Genomic DNA, 20,443 nt, shown 5'->3' with positions numbered 1-20,443 from the left:
ACGCAGTGTCACTGCACCTTTTCACGGTACCTGTGTATGTGTGTGACAGGTGCATATTTGTAATACCAATCACTGCATACCCACCTGTTGTTCAGTGCGCCTACCTACCTACGTGACCGCATTCAGTGTCACTGCACCTGTTCACGGTACCTGTGTGTGTGTGTGTGTGACAGCTGCACATTTGTAATACCAATCACTGCATACCCACCTGTTGTTCAGTGCACCTACCTACCTATGTGACCGCACGCAGTGTCACTGCACCTGTTCACGGTACCTGTGTGTGTGTGACAGCTGCACATTTGTAATACCAATCACTGCATACCCACCTGTTGTTCAGTGCACCTACCTACCTACGTGACCACATGCAGTGTCACTGCACCTGTTCACGGTACCTGTGTGTGTGACAGCTGCACATTTGTAATACAATCCCTGCATACCTGTTCAGGGTACATGTGTGTGTGTGACAGCTGCACATTTGTAATACCAGTCACTGCATACCTGTTCACTGCACCTGTGTGACCGCATGCTGTTTATATACCAGTCCGTGCATACCTGTTAACTGCACCTGTGTAACCGCACATTGTTGTACCAGCAGTCACTGCAACCTGTTTACTGCACCTGTGTACCCACACATTATTGTACCAGCAGTCACTGCAAACTTTTCACTGCACCTGTGTATCCTCACGTTGTATTAGTCAAGTCAGTGCATACCTTTCACTCCCCCCCCCCCCCCTCCCAATATGGACAAAACAAAAGGCAGAGCCAGAGGCAAGCCACCTGGCAAGTCTGTTCGAGGTCGCGCTGTCGTGATTTTGTGCGGCCCTCAACCAAAGTACAGTGTTCAGAAGATGGCACGTGCCATCAACCCCCAATATTGTCAGGACATAGTTGACTATTTAACACAGAACTCCTCATCTTCCTCAGCTTCTGCACGGAAGCGTGACATATTTTCCTCCTCCTGCTCTGATTCTGGCACCCCACTTAACACTCCGTCGGCAGCCATCACCAAAGTGCCATCATCACAGGGCTCAGCGGTGTGGAATTTTTTTGTGTGTCTGCCTCAGATGAGAGGAATGCCATCTGTACTCTCTGCCACCGAAAATTGAGCCGTCATAAGACCAAGATCCGCGTAGGGACAACTACCTTACGAAGGCACATGATTACAAAACACAAACTGCAATGGGATGCCCACCTGAGGAAAAGCAGCACACAAAAGCAAAGCCACACACCGCAGTGAAAGATACCAGGCCGCAACAATTTCTCAAAAAAGGCGATACCCAAACTGTACCGTGATGTTGAAAGGCAAGTGGTGACATCTCTGGCACACAGCACTGGGTCAAGGGTCCATCTGACCATGGATGCCTGGTCTGCAAAGCATGGTCAGGACTGCCAGAAGACTAAGTCAGTCACCACACACAGCATCTCTGCCTGCAAGCCGCTTGACTGCCTTCTCCGCCACCACCAACAGGGTCCAGGACTCCAGGCGGATTCCTGAATTTTTAAGGCCGCTGCTAGCAGCGACCACTATAATAATTTTTCTGGTGCGTGTACATGCCTGCCTAATATTTCTGGCTGGGGAAGGGGGGGGGGGGGCACACCCAAGATAATAAGGCCGTTGCTTCATTGTGGACAGACCAAATTCGATCAGCTGGACAGTCACTGTTGTTCTGTCATTGAGCTACCTCTTAAAGCACTTTAGGCCTCCAATTTGGCATGCAATGTGATGTCTGCCCTTAAAACGCTGCTGTGCGTCAAATCCAGATTTTTCCCCGGGACTTTTGGCATGTATCCCACTCCGCCATGCCCCCCTCCAGGTGTTAGACCCCTTGAAACATCTTTTCCATCACTTTTGTGGCCAGCATAAATGTTTCTAGTTTTCAAAGTTCTCATCCCCATTGAAGTCTATTGTGGTTCGCGAAAGCTGACGTGGACCAAACTTTTTGCAAAGGTTCGCGAACCGAAAATCGGAGGTTCAAGCCATCTCTAAGCGAGAGGAGAGTGAGCGAGGTGAAGAGGTAATCATTGGGAAGAAGCAGCTTGTTGTGCTGTGTGAGATGTCTGACAGTGAGTGAGGAGAGGGGAGACAGAAGAGCAACAGTGTTTCATTTGACTTACACAGCAGAAAGGAGGAGGTGGAACTGCTGTCCTCACTTAGGAGGAATGGAGTGGCTGAGGGTGAGCAATTTGTTTGTCACAGGCTTACAGCCAGCCAGCGTGCTATTGTGTTTGAGCTCAGCATGTCATATGAGAACATTGAATGAAGCAAAAGTACATTGTCGGGTGCTGTGTGATCATTCCAAATGGGGGAAGCACATCCTTACAAGTTTGCCTCAGGCAGCAAAAGTCTAGAACCAGCCCTGCTACTCGGTTTCATATAAGAAACAAGTGAGACGTAGCTACCATAGTGCATTAGTTCAGGCCTGTGAGTGGATATCAATGCAAATTTGCTATCATAAACGAAAAAGGGTGGCAGGACCAGAGCCTAGGACACCTTTCATACTGTGTCCATTGCGTTCCCACTCCTTCATCTCCAATTCCCATCACCAGTAGTTCTTTTGATGCCGCTGCAAGTTTTCTACAGATCATTGCAGCATTTCAGCTTGCCATGCGATACAAGTCTTGACATTTGATAGGATGTTTTTGGGTAAACTCAGCTGTTTTCTTTTTGTTGTGGTAATGCTTAGTGAATTGAAGTCATTGGGCTTGATTCACAAAGCGGTGCTAACAGTTAGCATGCTGGTGAAAAGCCCCTTATCACGCCTAAACTCAGTTTAGGCGTGATAAAATAAACTCGTGCACAGAGCCTTTTCCTCTGAGGAGGAAGCTTTTATGAGGTCTAATGAGGAGGATGAGCCCAGGGGCTAACTATTTAACATGTCTGTCCACATGTTGTGATCCTTTCACAGTATTAAAATGTGGGATGAATATTGGGTCACCCATCTTCATTCCTCCTACAAAGGGAAAGTTTCAGAGTTTATATGAAACCCAGCTCAGGAAAAAGCATAACTTGTTAACTTAAGCATAGTACTTTGTGAATTATCTGTGTGCGGTATTCCCACCACCTCCACAATCTGCACAATTTGGGTAAAGAGGTGCCCCAGTGTGAATAAGATTGGATTAAAAACAAGATAAAAAAAAATTAAAAATGAAGTGGCTTACCTCAATGATGAGATCTTTGTATAGACAACTAAATATTTATTTAGCACAGGCAATGCATTTCATGGGTCTGAGTCCGCTTCCTCAAGCCAATAACAGTGCCAATTACAAGTAACCGATCAGCAAAAGGAGCCTCTGCCATAACCATAGCGATAATCACTTTTTCCCAAGGAGATCGACCACACTCATGTCCGGCTGAACCACCCCGAGTGGAGTCGGGTTTGTTGTCTTCACCTGCTTCCTGTGGTCGGTTGCCCCACAGCAACCTGCCTTGTGAGTAGTACAATTACCTTACCTGTTGATATCCCGTATATGAAAAGATATTGCGCTATTGGGCTCCCGTTTTTTTGTCTCCTGTGTCTGTTTCTCTAGGGTGCTGAGACACCCCTACTACTCTACCTCCACAATCTACACATGGATGTCAGGCAGCCACCACCTCCTCCTCCTCATCTTCTAACATGTCATGTCATTCCTAAACAAGTCATGGGGACATTATGAATGCCTGGGTAAACCTCCTGTCACCTCCTCAACCATCTCAATCTCAGGTCCATAATCACAGACAATGGCTGGTACGCATGGCAGATGATTACATAGGTTTCCTTTGTTGGGGCTGGTGGTGATGATTATGCATATATAGGGAGTAGTGACCCCATACAGTTTTGTGTTAACAGGTTTCACATCACCATGCCATTCAAGTTCTTTCTTGCTTGCCATCCAGTGTTCTGTCCGAAAGAACTTTTAGTGCTGCTGGCTGTATGGTCAAGGACCATAGAGCATGACTATTGGCGGATAATGTCAATCGCCTCACTTTTTTAAAGATATGAATGAGAGACAGGTTACTAAAAACTACCAGCCACCCACTGATGGTGTCATAGATTCATGTCAGCAAGATGTCAGATCATAATGGTTCTATTAACCCAGACATTTGCTGACAACACAGCTCCCACACTCACAGTTGCTGCTGTATTGGCCCAATTTTTCTGCAAGTTAGAGTCAAAATTTTTGTTGGCATTCGTGTCATCATCATGCTACAAACTGGCACTCTGGTCTATATGTTGATCACTCAAAATTCAATTTTTGGAAAATGTGAGCAGTGTATTCCACAGAACTTTGTTAATATGTTGCGATGATGCCAGCATGTGGACTATTCATGCTGTATGAAGCGAAAAATCGTTCGAGCAATCAGAAATTGTGATCGGATTGGTTGAAAATAATCTCAGTTGATGGGCACAATCGATTATGAACGATTTAAAAAAAAAATCATCTAACTGGATTTTTGTCCAAACAAAATCTGGATTTTTTTGATTGGTTGTGATAGATAGGAAGCAAAGATTGGTTCGTTGATGGTGTAGTGAACGAATTTTCTTCCGATCAGAATTTCTGATCACTCGAATGATTTTTCGCTAGAAATTGGACCATTAGTGGCCACCTTTAGTGTCTGAGTTTTTAGTTGCATTTATTTCATTGTGGTGAAATCTAGCAATGAAATGTGTATATATATATATATATATATATATATTTTGTATAACTAGTGATGGTCATGTCTAGGATAACTTATGGCGAAGCATGTGATTCATTTGATCAGTTGATTTGCAAAGCTCTGATTTGCTGTGATCACATCCTGCTTTAGCACGTGATCATGACTAGCAAATCAGAGACTTACATATCTATCACCTGACCAAACTGATCACATGTCTATTCATGAGTTATCCTAGACATGACCATCACTATTTATAATGCAACAGTCTATTTTTGGAAGTGTGGAGAAAATACGGTAGTTCTGCTTTATGAATACTATCTACATGGACTTTGTATGTTCTCCCTGTGTTTGCTTGAGTTTCCTTTGGGCATTCAGACAAACAAACAAAGACAAATAACATTTATATCGCGCTTTTCTCCTGGCGGACTCAAAGCGCCAGAGCTTCAGCCACTAGGGTGCGCTCTATAGGCAGTAGCAGTGTTAGGGAGACTTGCCAAAGGTCTCCTACTGAATAGGTGCTGGCTTACAGAACAGGCAGAGCCGAGATTCGAATCCTGGTCTCCTGTGTCAGAGGCAGAGCCCTTAACCATTACACCATCCATTGCATTCCTGTTGCTTCCCAGTCCCACATTCCATAAACATACGCGGATAGGTTAGTAGGTCTCCCGCTCTCAAAAAAATGGCTGTAGGCCAAGTTTCCACTTGTGCCAAACACCAATCTCCGAGATGGACGCAGTACTTGTGCTTGGTGATTACACATCTGAATCCTCCGAGTTGTGCAATGCACGCCCATGCATGGCTAGAGGGATTCAGATGCATTGTCTGAAAATCTAAAGCAGTACGTCAGTTCTCTTTCCCTGTACGTGACTTTGGAAGCAGCCTATTGAAATTATTAATGCAGAATCACCCCTAGTGGAAACAAGCTCTTAGACTACAATAGAATCTTGTTATAGTAAATTCTGATATAATGAACCTATAATAAAGTCAGTCCTCATGTCCTGACATGCACATGTATTAATATACGATGTATGATCAATTCTGACATAGTAAACTACTTGGCCAGGTCCCTTGAAGTTTACTACAGAGAATTTTACTGTACAATATGAGCCTAAAATAATGATGAATAACAACGGCAGGCATTAGATTGTGCGCTTTTTTGAGGGCCAGATAGTGACATTATATTTAGGGGTAAGCCAATTAATGTATCTGCATGTTTTTGGGGTGTGGGAGGAAACTTGATTGTCCAGAGGAAACCCATGCATAAACTAGTTCTATATTTAAATACACGTATTTATTTATTTATTTTCAATGAATACACATTTAGTTTAATCTGTGTTTCTTCACAGAGAATTCAACTTTATTGCTGAGATCAAGCCTTGCATTTAAAGTTGCCCACTGTAAAGTCACCATCAGATCTCTTATAGTGTAGAGCTCTCCAATTGACGACATTTCCTGCTGTTCCTCTCCTTTTCTGGAAGTCTGTGATTTCCTTCGATGTCAATACTTTGTCCCATACATGAACATCTGTCACCTGCCCCACCTCTAACTTTGGTTTACCCCCTAGGAAAATCTGACCAGGGCCTAAGTAAATGGTAGGGGTTTGGTAGTACATTCCTCTTATTGGGTATGCTCTTTGCTCACATATCTTTCCATTTACCCAAAGAGCCATCTCTCCATTTAGAGAATCCCAACTCAGGCAGATACTTCTCCATGGTCTTCTGTTTTGGGCAGGGAAGTTCACATCTACTCTTTGTCCTTCCACCCAGATCAAACCAGTGTTGGAATCGGGACCACTTCCGAGAATGAGGAACAGATGGTCATACAGGAGACCACTGATAAGGCTAAACATAACACTCTCAGTAAGGTTCGCACAGGCTCTCAGACAAACTGTGAATGTGAAATTCGGACCATCTCCATCGTACATCAGTTGTGCAGGCAAACTGTAGTTCTTGGCAAAAATGAAAGCCTTGCAAGCCATATCTGCAATGGAAAAAGTTGATTTCAGAAGTTAAAATAGAATATAGTAACTGCTTGCAATGCAGGGTCAGGTTGTAGACTGCATAATAAACACAGAGCAGTGGGTAATTGGAATTTGATTTTATGGCTGACATCCTGCTTTAACCACTTAAGCCCAACTGGACGAACATTCTCATCCAGTTGGGCTGCACGCTCCAGCCGCCGGCCTTTAGCCCAGCGATCAATGAAAGGGATTATAGATCCTTTTCATTGATCGAAGCCTCTCGCAGGAAAGCTGACAGCGTCTCAGAAGACGCTGCGGTTTTTCTGAGTTACAAAAAGTTCCCCGTCTTCATTCTTCTTCCTGGAAGCATACGATCACGCTTCCAGGACTTTTCACTGTGACCATCTTGTGGCCAAAGAATAAAACTACATACACATCAATTTTTTAATAAATAAATTTTTTTTTTACATTTATAATTAGCTGTTTACCTCCCACACCAAAAATTACCCACATACAATTTTTAATACAAAAAAATAAAAAAAATTACAATAAAAAAAAAAATAGTTACGTAAGGGTCTGAACTTTTTAAATCTGCATGTCAAAGGAGTATATTAATATAATTTTTTAAATTATGGGCTTGTAAATAGTGATGGACGCAAATTGAAAAAATGCACCTTTATTTCCAAATAAAATATCAGCGCCATACATTGTGATAGGGACATAATTTAAATGGTGTAATAAGTGTGGCAAATGGGCAAAAAAAATACATGGGTTTTAATTATGGTAGCATGTATTAATTTCAAACTATAATGGCCAAAAACTGAGAAATAATGATTTTTTTCCAGTAATTTCTTAATATTCCTGTTAAAATGGATTTAGAATAAAATAATTATTAGCAAAATGTATTACCCAAAGAAAGCTTAACTGGTGGAGGAAAAAACAAGATATAGATCAACTCATTGTGATGAGGAGTGATAAAGTTATTGGAAAATTAATGGGAGGTGAAAGTTGCTCAGATGCAAAAAATAAACAACCCTCCGGGCTTAAGTGGTTAAAGGGACCCTGATCAGTAAAAATAAACGAAATTGGTTCTTATCTGGGGCTTTCTTCAGCCCACCATAGGTCGGGAGGTCCCCTGGCATCCTCCTGGCTCCTCTCCCGGTCCCTCCGCCGCATACAGCACCGGCGACACCCGGGGCGGGTGTCGGGCTCCCACTTCCTTATCAGTGACGCTCGTCGACATCACGCAGGCCGCTGAGCGCCGGTGTGATGACGCGCAGCGGCCGGCGTAATGATGACGAGCATCACCGATAAGGAAGTGGGAGCCCCACACCCGGCCCGTGTCTCGCCGGTGCTGTATGCGGTGGAGGGACCGGAAGAGGAGCCAGGAGGATGCCGGGGGACCTACTGACCTACGGTGGGCTGGAGGAAGACCTAGGTAAGTACCAATTTCATTTATTTTTACTCCTCAGGGTCCCTTTAAGATTATGCACAAATCCCCAAATGTCATTGAACACCGAGCCCCATATGCAATTCACTTTTTCTCCTAGGTGCTATTTTTACAACGTGTCATAAAATGCCCTTTAAGTCTCCAGCAAGCAAGAAAATACTCAAAATAAATTCAATAGTTCTTTTTCTACAACTTTTGGGTACTTTTTAAATTGCAAAATGCTTAAAATTTAGTTTACAGAGAAGATGAAAATTATCTCCTAGGAGATAACTCTCCTAGGAGATAACTAACCTGGGCCCGTGTATATTCGCCTATGGCTATGTTTATCTCCTTGGAGTTTGATAGCTCCTCTGAGCTTGTTTACATAATTACCCTCTGACTAGTACTGAATGAAAACGGCAACCTTGAATAGAGAGGGGGCCAGATATTCTGGAATAATGGAGAGGACTAATAACTCTCACCCCAAACTGAAGCTTCCTTGAGCCCAGCTCATGCCACTTAACTGTGGAATTGGACCTCATTTTTTAGAACCCTTGCCTTTTCTTAGTTATTATGCAATGTTTTCTTTATACAAGAAGACAGAGGCAGAGCTTGTTTAACCTTGAGAGACTGTACATATACTGTACATGGAGCTTTTCCTTTAATGTACTGTTGTCATGTTTCTTTGGTTGCTGAGTTTGCTGTTCACTGGAAATGCCTCCATGTGATGTTTGCACAGCCATGTTTGGTCTCTGTATCGAGCCAAAACAAAGTACAGATAAGAATTGATAGAGTTCTTTTTCTATCGGTTCATAACAATACAGGACCTGTGATTAGAACAAATGCATTTAAAAGGAAAGTCATCCTCACATAACCTTGCTTTATTTAATAAAACAGTTCGGTGATAAAAACACAAAAGCCATCCATTTTCTGAGATTAAAACAAATCTGCTAAAACCAGCAATGTTCTTAGATGATTGTCTTATGATGCATCAGTTTTAGGTCAGATCTCGTGAATTGGAATACTGAATAACAATAATAAATACTGAATAATGAATTGCTGAATATCTGTGAGGTGTCCCCAGGTGAACAAGTCTAATTCAGAAACTGGTAAGCTGGTCTTCTTTTTTCCCTTCATAATGAAACCAGTGTTTAACCACTTGAGGACCACAGTCTTTCTACCCCTTAAGGACCAGGCACTTTTTCCCCATTCAGACCACTGCAGCTTTCACGGTTTATTGCTCGCTCATACAACCTACCACCTAAATGAATTTTGGCTCCTTTTCTTGTCACTAATAAAGCTTTCTTTTGGTGCTATTTGATTGCTCCTGCGATTTTTACTTTTTATTATATTCATCAAAAAAGACATGAATTTTGGCAAAAAAATGATTTTTTTAACTTTCTGTGCTGACATTTTTCAAATAAAGTAAAATTTCTGTATACATGCAGCGCGAAAAATGTGGACAAACATGTTTTTGATTAAAAAAAACCCCATTCAGTGTATATTTATTGGTTTGGGTAAAAGTTATAGCGTTTACAAACTATGGTGCAAAAAGTGAATTTTCCCATTTTCAAGCATCTATGACTTTTCTGACCCCCTGTCATGTTTCATGAGGGGCTAGAATTCCAGGATAGTATAAATACCCCCCAAATGACCCCATTTTGGAAAGAAGACATCCCAAAGTATTCACTGAGAGGCATAGTGAGTTCATAGAAGATATTATTTTTTGTCACAAGTAAGCGGAAAATGACACTTAATGACAAAAAAAAAAAAAGTTTCCATTTCTGCTAACTTGCGACAAAAAAAAAATGAAATCTGCCACGGACTCACCATGCCCCTCTCTGAATACCTTGAAGTGTCTACTTTCCAAAATGGGGTCATTTGTGGGGTGTGTTTACTGTCCTGACATTTTGGGGGGTGCTAAATTGTAAGCACCCCTGTAAAGCCTAAAGGTGCTCATTGGACTTTGGACCCCTTAGCTCAGTTAGGCTGCAAAAAAGTGCCACACATGTGGTATTGCCATACTCAGTAGAAGTACTATAATGTGTTTTGGGGTGTATTTTTACACATACCCATGCTGGGTGGGAGAAATATCTCTGTAAATGACAATGTTTTCATTTTTTTTACACACAATTGTCCATTTACAGAGTTATTTCTCCCACCCAGCATGGGTATGTGTAAAAATACACCACAAAACACATTATACTACTTCTCCTGAGTACGGCGATACCACATGTGTGGCACTTTTTTGCACCCTAACTGCGCTAAAGGGCCCAAAGTCCAATGAGTACCTTTAGGATTTCACAGGTCATTTTGCGACATTTGGTTTCAAGACTACTCCTCATGGTTTAGGGCCCCTAAAATGCCAGGGCATTATAGGAACCCCACAAATGACCCCATTTTAGAAAGAAGACACCCCAAGGTATTCCGTTAGGAGTATGGTGAGTTCATAGAAGATTTTATTTTTTGTCACAAGTTAGCGGAACATGACACTTTGTGAAAAAAAACAATTAAAATCAATTTCCGCTAACTTGTGACAAAAAAATAAAAACTTCTATGAACTCACCATACTCCTAATGGAATACCTTTGGGTGTCTTCTTTCTAAAATGGGGTCATTTGTGGGGTTCCTATACTGCCCTGGCATTTTAGGGGCCCTAAACCATGAGGAGTAGTCTGGAAATCAAATTCCGCAAAATGACCTGTGAAATCCTAAAGGTACTCATTGGACTTTAGGCCCTTTAGCGCAGTTAGGGTGCAAAAAAGTGCCACACATGTGGTATCGCCGTACTCGGGAGAAGTAGTACAATGTGTTTTGGGGTGTATTTTTACACATACCCATGCTGGGTGGGAGAAATAACTCTGTAAATGGACAATTGTGTGTAAAAAAATCAAAAAGATTGTCATTTACAGAGGTATTTCTCCCACCCAGCATGGGTATGTGTAAAAATACACCCCAAAACACATTATACTACTTCTCCCGAGTACGGCAATACCACATGTGTGGCACTTTTTTGCACCCTAACTGCGCTAAAGGGCCCAAAGTCCAATGAGTACCTTTAGGATTTCACAGGTAATTTTTGTTTCAAGACTACTCCTCACGGTTTAGGGCCCCTAAAATGCCAGGGCAGTATAGGAACCCCACTAATGACCCCATTTTACAAAGAAGACACCCCAAGGTATTCCGTTAGGAGTATGGTGAGTTCATAGAAGATTTTATTTTTTGCCACAAGTTAGCGGAAATTGATTTGAATTGTTTTTCTTCACAAAGTGTCATATTCCGCTAACTTGTGACAAAAAATAAAATCTTCTATGAACTCACCATACTCCTAACGGAATACCTTTGGGTGTCTCCTTTCTAGAATAGGGTCATTTGTGGGGTTCCTATACTGCCCTGGCATTTTAGGGGCCCTAAACCGTGAGGAGTAGTCTTGAAACCAAATGTCGCAAAATGACCTGTGAAATCCTAAAGGTACTCATTGGACTTTGGGCCCCTTAGCGCACTTAGGGTGTAAAAAAGTGCCACACATGTGGTACCGCCGTACTCAGGAGAAGTAGTATAATGTGTTTTGTGGTGTATTTTTACACATACCCATGCTGGGTGGTAGAAATATCTCTGTACATGACAATTGTTTGATTTTTTTTACACACAATTGTCCATTTACAGAGAGATTTCTCCCACCCAGCATGGGTATGTGTAAAAATACACCCCAAAACACATTATACTACTTCTCCTGAGTACGGCGATACCACATGTGTGACACTTTTTTTGCAGCCTAGGTGCGCTAAGGGGCCCAACGTCCTATTCACAGGTCATTTTGAGGCATTTGTTTTCTAGACTACTCCTCACGGTTTAGGGCCCCTAAAATGCCAGGGCAGTATAGGAACCCCACAAGTGACCCCATTTTAGAAAGAAGACACCCCAAGGTATTCCATTAGGTGTATGGCGAGGTCATCGAAGATTTTATTTTTAGTCACAAGTTAGTGAAAAATGACACTTTGTGAAAAAAACCCAATAAAAATCAATTTCCGCTAACTTTTGACAAAAAATAAAATCTTCTATGAACTCGTCATACACCTAACAGAATACCTTGGGGTGTCTTTTTTCTAAAATGGGGTCACTTGTGGGGTTCCTATACCGCCCTGGCATTTTACGGGCCCAAAACCGTGAGTAGTCTGGAAACCAAATGTCTCAAAATGACTGTTCAGGGGTATAAGCATCTGCAAATTTTGATGACAGGTGGTCTATGAGGGGCCGAATTTTGTGGAACCGGTCATAAGCAGGGTGGCCTTTTAGATGACAGGTTGTATTGGGCCTTATCTGATGGATAGGAGTGCTAGGGGGGTGACAGGAGGTGATTGATGGGTGTCTCAGGGGGTGATTAGAGGGGAAAATAGATGCACTCAATGCACTGGGGAGGTGATCGGAAGGGGGTCTGAGGGGGATCTGAGGGTTTGGCCGAGTGATCAGGAGCCCACACGGGGCAAATTAGGGCCTGATCTGATGGGTAGGTGTGCTAGGGGGTGACAGGTAGTGACAGGAGGTGATTGATGGGTGTCTCAAGGTGTGATTAGTGGGGGGAATAGATGCAAGTAATGCAATGGCGAGGTGATCAGGGCTGGGGTCTGAGGGTGTGGGCGGGTGATTGGGTGCCCTAGGGGCAGATGGGGGTCTAATCTGATGGGTAGCAGTGACAGGGGGTGATTGATGGGTAATTAGTGGGTGTTTAGAGGAGAGAACAGATGCAATGCACTTGGGAGGTGATCTGACTGCGGGTCTGCAGGCGATCGGATGGTGTGGGTGGGTGATCAGATTGCCCGCAAGGGGCAGGTTAGGGGCTGATTGATGGGTGGCAGTGACAGGGGGTGACAGGGGGTGATTGATGGGTGATAGGTGATTGGCAGGTGATTGACAGGTGATCAGTGGGTTATTACAGGGAAGAACAGATGTAATTAATGCACTGGCGAATTGATAAGGGGGGGTCAGAGGGCAATCTGAGCGTGTTGGCGGGTGATTGGGTGCCCGCAAGGGGCAGATTAGGGTCTGATCTGATAGGTAAAAGTGACAGGTGGTGATAGGGGGTGATTGATGGGTAATTAGTGGGTGTTTAGAGGAGAGAATAGATGTAAACAATGGATTTGGGAGGTGATCTGATGTCGGATCTGCGGGCGATCTATTGGTGTGGGTGGGTGATCAAATTGCCCGCAAGGGGCAGGTTAGGGGCTGATTGATGGGTGGCAGTGACAGGGGGTGACAGGGGGTGATTGATGGGTGATAGGTGATTGGCAGGTGATTGACAGGTGATCAGTGGGTTATTACAGGGAAGAACAGATGTAATTAATGCACTGGCGAATTGATAAGGGGGGGAGGGGGGGTCTGAGGGCAATCTGAGCGTGTGGGCGGATGATTGGGTGCCCGCAAGGGGCAGATTAGGGTCTGATCTGATAGGTAACAGTGACAGGTGGTGATAGGGGGTGATTGATGGGTAATTAGTGGGTGTTTAGAGGAGAGAATAGATGTAAACAATGGATTTGGGAGGTGATCTGATGTCGGATCTGCGGGCGATCTATTGGTGTGGGTGGGTGATCAGATTGCCCGCAAGGGGCAGGTTAGGGGCTGATTGATGGGTGGCAGTGACAGGGGGTGACAGGGGGTGATTGATGGGTGATAGGTGATTGGCAGGTGATTGACAGGTGATCAGTGGGTTATTACAGGGAAGAACAGATGTAATTAATGCACTGGCGAATTGATAGGGGGGGGGGGGGTCTGAGGGCAATCTGAGCGTGTGGGCGGGTGATTGGGTGCCCGCAAGGGGCAGATTAGGGTCTGATCTGATAGGTAACAGTGACAGGTGGTGATAGGGGGTGATTGATGGGTAATTAGTGGGTGTTTAGAGGAGAGAACAGATGTAAACAATGGATTTGGGAGGTGATCTGATGTCGGATCTGCGGGCGATCTATTGGTGTGGGTGGGTGATCAGATTGCCCGCAAGGGGCAGGTTAGGGGCTGATTGATGGGTGGCAGTGACAGGGGGTGACAGGGGGTGATTGATGGGTGATAGGTGATTGGCAGGTGATTGACAGGTGATCAGTGGGTTATTACAGGGAAGAACAGATGTAATTAATGCACTGGCGAATTGATAAGGGGGGGTCAGAGGGCAATCTGAGCGTGTTGGCGGGTGATTGGGTGCCCGCAAGGGGCAGATTAGGGTCTGATCTGATAGGTAAAAGTGACAGGTGGTGATAGGAGGTGATTGATGGGTGATTGATGGGTAATTAGTGGGTGTTTAGAGGAGAGAAAAGATGTAAACAATGGATTTGGGAGGTGATCTGATGTCGGATCTGCGGGCGATCTATTGGTGTGGGTGGGTGATCAGATTGCCCGCAAGGGGCAGGTTAGGGGCTGATTGTTGGGTGGCAGTGACAGGGGGTGATTGATGGGTGATTGACAGGTTATCAGGGGGGATAGATGCATACAGTACACAGGGGGGGGGGTCTGGGGGGGGGGGTCCTGGGGAGAATCTGAGGGGTGGGGGGGTGATCAGGAGGGGGCAGGGGGCAGGGGGGGAGATAAAAAAAAATAGCGTTGATAGATAGTGACAGGGAGTGATTGATGGGTTATTAGGGGGGTGATTGGGTGCAAACAGGGGTCTGGGGGGTGGGCAGGGGGGGGTCTGAGGGGTGCTGTGGGTGATCAGTGGGCGGGGGGGGGGGGCAGATCAGTGTGTTTGGGTGCAGACTAGGGTGGCTGCAGCCTGCCCTGGTGGTCCCTCCGACACTGGGACCACCAGGGCAGGAGGCAGCCTGTATAATACACTTTGTATACATTACAAAGTGTATTATACACTTTGTAGCGGCGATCGCGGGGTCAACATCCCGCCGGCGCTTCCGTATGGCCGGCGGGATGTTACGGCGGGTGGGCGGAGCCAGTTGCCGGGGGAAGCGCGCGTCATCAATGACGCGATCGCTCCCCCGGCTAAGGAAAAGGACGCACCGCCTTAAGGCGTATTGCGGTCCTTAGGGGATCCACTTTGCCGCCGCCCATGGGCTGTGGGCGGTCGGCAAGTGGTTAAAGAACACTGAAGCGAGGTGGATATGGAGACTGCCATATTTATTTCCCTTAAGGGTCCATTCACACTTGAGCGGGAATCGCGCGATTCCCGCTCAAAGCAAACTGCTAGCGGTTTTTAAAAACCGCTAGCACATGTAACACTATGGCAGTGTTCTCCCTGCTTTAACCGCAAACGTGTTACATGCAGCGCTTTGCCGGCGATTCCGGAGCGATTGCGATTAGCATGTATAGAACCGCTAATCGTGATTGCTCCCAAACCGCTTCAGTGTCCAGTGATTTTTCTGCGTTAATCGCAGAAAAATCACTCCTGCAAAACACTAGCGGTAATCGCCAGCGTTTTGCAGTTTTAGGTGTGAACGGAGGCTTAAGCATTACCAGTTTCCTGCCTCTCCTCCTCCTATGTTATCAATAGGATGCATTAACACCATCAAACGGAATGGAAATGTGCAATGCACGCGCTGGACTGCAAATGCAAAATGCCCCCCTGCTGCATTTTTCCACAACCAAAACACAAAATGCATGAATCAAGCCTATGGGAATAGACACTAGGCTTTCCGGCACGCAAAATAATGCTACCTGTCCTGTAGAAATGCGGCGCTGCCGTTCAGGCTTGTTCCATCCCCACTTATCCAGGACCACTATAGTATAGGGCAGTGTTTCTCAAACCTGTCCTCGTGACTCCCCAACGGTGCATGTTTTGCAGGCAACCTCCCCTCTGCACAGGTGGGGTAATTTTTTGCGTTGGCTAAATGGAATTCACCTAGCTGAGACACTAATTACCCGTTGGGGAGTCACGAGGAGAGGTTTGAGAAACACTGGTATGGCTTCCTGTTGGTTTTCAAAAGAATCAATGGGAATCCTGCAACAGAGAAAATTCTCATTTGTTCATGTGGCCCAATAAGAATCTTCCCTGTTGCTAGGTAGAATTACAAGGTTTTTCTTTACAAACCAGCAGAAAGCCCTATGCTTCTTGGCCTTCTGTTGAACGGTGGACAAGCGTCAACAAGCAGGGGCGGCATGGACGTCAAGAAAAACTGGCAGATGGGTGAGCAACGCAGTGGCCAGTGCCAATGCCACCAGTGCATCTGCTCACACCATTTACGCATACACTGCATTTGCGCTATTGTGTGAACCCAGCCTCACCCAGACCAGCATGAGTATCTATGATTTTCTCCTGTGCTGGTAAACTGGCAATAAATATGTCATTGCATTTCTTTGTACAGTATATTTACATTTATAGGGGCATTAGACTTTGACCCTAAGGAGGGAGAGTTATTGATTCTTTCTGTAAAGTGCTACAGAGAGTGTCATTGCTATGTACATGTTAATTGTGCGTATGGTTATCAACAACATTAGTCTAGTATGGTTATCAACAACATTTGTCTAGTTTTCTTGTTGAAGTCCTAATAAATAGTTGAATTATTTATTATTTCATTGTACATTTATTACAGTGAATGCTGCTATATCAAATTATGAACTTACCAGTTTGACTAATTACTCCAGAAACACTTGCAAGAATCAGCAGAATCACCATTGTTTTCATATTCTGTAAATAATTGCATTCACAAACAGAACAGTTATTAGCGGATGTAACCACGGCTCAGTTGTCATTTCAAGGGTTCTACAATTGAAATGTTTTTTTCATCGAAGTGAATTAAGAGTGTGAGCATAGGGACTGAGCGATTTATACACAACCTTGCAGAATTAGAGGCCCAGGGTTCTAGGTGTATGATGTTACGAAAAAAAAGGCATGGTGTGTGCCCATGACCAAGTAGTACCTTGTTTATAATGGCTGCAGACCAGCTTCTCCGCTAAATTAAAAACACAGCATGTGCAAATTTGCCTCTGCTTGCCAGAATATGCTGCTATGCCCTGCAGGAGTTGGTCCATGCAGTCCACATGTAGGCATCCTTATGCCCCCAGGAGGCAGCCCACAAGAGCAGTACCCTAGAAGAGTTTAGGATGGCCAAAAATACTCTCAACAAAGAACTTAGAGCTGAGCTGATAATTGAAAGTTCTCTGATAAACTGTGGAGAGGAGTTTTACTCACCTGGGCCTTCTTCCAGCCCCCTAGTGGTCACTCTGCTCCTTGCTGCAGCTCTGGTCTTCTCTCCGGTCCCGCTGGAAGGCTCTGAAGTATCACCGATCCCCAGCAAGTCGGCATCTTCTGAACATTTGCAGGCGTGCGCACACACCACGCGCCCCCACAGGCGCAGTATGCTCCAAGTGACATTGGCACAAGGCAGTGTGGTGCAGGCACATGCTCACGTGTGCACAGAAGATGTCGACGTGCCGGGGGTCGGTGATGCTACTGCCAGCGGCAACGGAGAGAAGACCGGAGCTGGAGCGAGGGACCACTAGGGACTGGAAGAAGCCTCTCACTGTAAACGTACTGTTAAGAGAAGTAGACACCCAGGGGTATTTAGTAAAGTTTATATAATAATACTGTTACTTTCCTTTTTCGAAATATTTTGGAAATGATTAAAAAAGACCAAAAAAAAAAAATTCTCACAAATGTGTCAGTAATCTAACAATTATTTTATAAATAAAACATTCTGCATCCCGATTTTGAAAGGTTACCTCTTTTGACTGTGTTTCACTTTTGCACAATTTTTGAAAATTGTTTATCATGTACTGTCCCTTATCTTTTTCTAAAAGAAACTTTGAGAGTAAAAAAAAGTTTAGTTAGTAACCCATCCAGTACCTGGGATGAGGATTTGTTTATGTGTATCTCTTGTATGAGCGAATAAAGCTTGGTGTTGGTGAACTACAAAGACTGTGCCTTTAGACTTGCTTTCAACTCTGTTGAAAGGAGACAAAAACTCTGTTCAAGGAGACAAAAACATCTGCTACCTATCCCATTTTTTTTCTTTTTAACACAAAAAGGAATCTTCAAAACAATGAATCCTGGGAGCGTAAACAGGGTCCGTTTAACCTCAGACCTATAAAATGGCAAAAGAGAGTGCAGAGTGCAAAAGTGACATATACTTACAGTCAGAAGAGGTAACCTCTTCTGATTGTAAGTAAACTCAGGAGAAAAAAAGGAATTGCATATGGCCCAATGGCCAATATGCAATTAACGTTGTCCGCTGAGTTTTCTCCTAGGAGATAATTTTTCATCTTCTCTTTAAAATACATTTTCAGCACGCTGCAACTGCAAAAGTACCAAAATTAGGTGAAAAAGTACTATCAAAATTATTTTGAGTGTTTTTTTGCTTGCTGGGGATTTTAAAGCAATTTAATTGACAAAAGGTATGAAAATATCATCTAGTAGCAAACTCAGGAGAAAATGTTAAAGAAAACGTGTATTAAGAAAACGTCCACTGGAAGGTACTTACCTCATAAGGGGGAAGCATCTGGATGCTAACAAGTCTTCCCCCATCCTCCGGTGTCCCGGCAATCTCCTTCTGCAGCCCCCCGAAGTGCGGCAATAAAAACATTTACCTTTCACGATCCTGCGCAGGCACACTTGACTTCTAGCCTTCAGGTTAAGGCAGAAATAGCCAAACCAGATCAATCCGCTCTACTGCGCAGATGCGAGTCCTTTTGCACCTGCGCAGTAGAGCGGATACGATTGGGCTATTTCCTACTAGCCCGAACGAAGAACCGCTACTGTGCCTGTGCTGGATCCCGGCAAGGTAAATAAATCAAGCCTGTCAGGCTTGTCGGGGCAGTATTGAAGGATTTTAGTGAGCCAGTGCTGGATTCCTTGCAGCTACAGGGATGGGGGAAGTCTCATTGGGACCCTGAGGCTACCCCCTCCCGAGGTAAGTTCCCCCTGGTGGACTTTTTTTTATACAGAGTCTCTTTAATATTTAGAAAAAGTTCTGAAAAAAATATTCTGAGTATTTTCTTGCTTGCTGGTGGCTTAAAGGGCATTTTATTGCTTAGATGTGAAATATCACCTAGGAGAAAACTTAGGAGAAAAAGTGAATGGAAGGGAGCCTAATGTGCTTTGCATAACGCCAGCCTCCCTCACTACAACACCGGCATTGCGCAATGCACATACAGCACATTGAAACACACTAGTTACTTTTATAGCATGAACAATTGTTAAATAACATGCATGTTTTTACCTACCTCCCGATTGAAGACACTGAAGGTATGTCTTCAGAAAACAATTTGACTAATTGAGAAAATAGTTTTGTCAATAAAGTTGTTTTTTGAACATTGGAGTTAAAATGTTTTTGTCAATAAAGTTGTTTTTTAAAACAGACCTCCAGTGTCTTCAGTCTGGAGAAAAGTCCACCACTGCCTCCTTTTAAAGGTTTTTTTTGTGTATTTTATCCACGTCGGCACCTCTGTTTATTGATTTGTCACAGTATCTATAGAAGTTGATATTAATGGAAGTTTCTGGACACTTATTCATATGATGAATTGCTATAAAATACATTTTCTGTGTAGTCAGCGGATATAAGACTATAGCTTACCTCAGCTTGGATGAGAACTTTGTACCTGGTCCTTGCTCAGCGCTCTTCTTCACTCAGATGGAAGCAGAATGAAGAATAGATTGTATGCACAAGAAACTCTATCACGACATTATTTTGTTAATTTAAATTTTGTGTGAAGAAAGCTTTGGTGATTATTTAGTTTACCTCTTATGCACATGTTTTTTTTAATGTCACACCTTATGTAAAGAAACAAGGGATTTGCTTCTGTACACCGTCTGGCCATGGCAAACAGGAAAAAATGGTGTCTCAGACACTTAAAGAAAATTACCTGATTAAAGCCATCTACAGGCTTCAAATGGTTGAAATGGATGATCCACCTGTTCAAAGATGTTTCATCTTCTTAGCATGCATCAATCAAATACACACATTAATAGATTGTTTAATCCCAATAATTCTGGTAAGTGAGTAAAGATGGCTGATGAGTATTACTGAGTATACACTACAAGCTCCCTTTCCCCAGTACATTACATGCAGCTATAATGCCTCCACTCCAGTGCAGAGGTTAAAGTGGACTTACAGTGTATACTGTACATTCAACAGGTGCTCTTCTTATAGCAAGATATAATTTCTTGAGGTGTCTCCCCCCCCCCCCCCCCAAATACCTCCTGTAACCTGGGGGCCTCTGACTTTTGGCACGCAGCCCCACCCAGTGCTGAAAAACACCATGGTGTTTATCTTGAGTACAGAAAACACCATTTAGGTTTTCAGCAGGGGGTGGGGCTATGTGCCGGAAGGCAGTGGCCCTTGGGTTCAGGAGAGGTTTGGGATACAGAAATAATAAGATGTATAAAGATAATTACAACTTGCTATAAGAAGAGGACCAGTTGAATGTATAATATGCACTGGAAATCCTCTTGAAAGCAAATCTGAAGCAAAATAAACTTATGATATATTTAA

The 20,443-nt window shown here is 43.9% G+C and overlaps 1 protein-coding gene across 1 annotated transcript; it reads right to left on the bottom strand.

The window, feature by feature from the left end:
* Positions 1–5,955: 5,955 nt before the first annotated feature.
* On the bottom strand, positions 5,956–19,618 carry LOC137531693 (C-reactive protein-like). Its single transcript, XM_068251644.1, has 3 exons — positions 19,526–19,618; positions 16,578–16,641; positions 5,956–6,616 (listed from the first exon to the last, which is right to left on the bottom strand). The coding sequence occupies exons 2-3, from the start codon at positions 16,636–16,638 to the stop codon at positions 6,006–6,008; spliced, it is 672 nt and encodes a 223-aa protein (XP_068107745.1). The 5' UTR covers positions 16,639–16,641; positions 19,526–19,618; the 3' UTR covers positions 5,956–6,005.
* Positions 19,619–20,443: the final 825 nt, after the last annotated feature.

Source organism: Hyperolius riggenbachi, chromosome 9 (assembly GCF_040937935.1).
Source record: "Hyperolius riggenbachi isolate aHypRig1 chromosome 9, aHypRig1.pri, whole genome shotgun sequence".
NCBI lineage: Eukaryota > Metazoa > Chordata > Amphibia > Anura > Hyperoliidae > Hyperolius > Hyperolius riggenbachi.
This window is presented reverse-complemented; position numbering and strand designations above follow the sequence as displayed.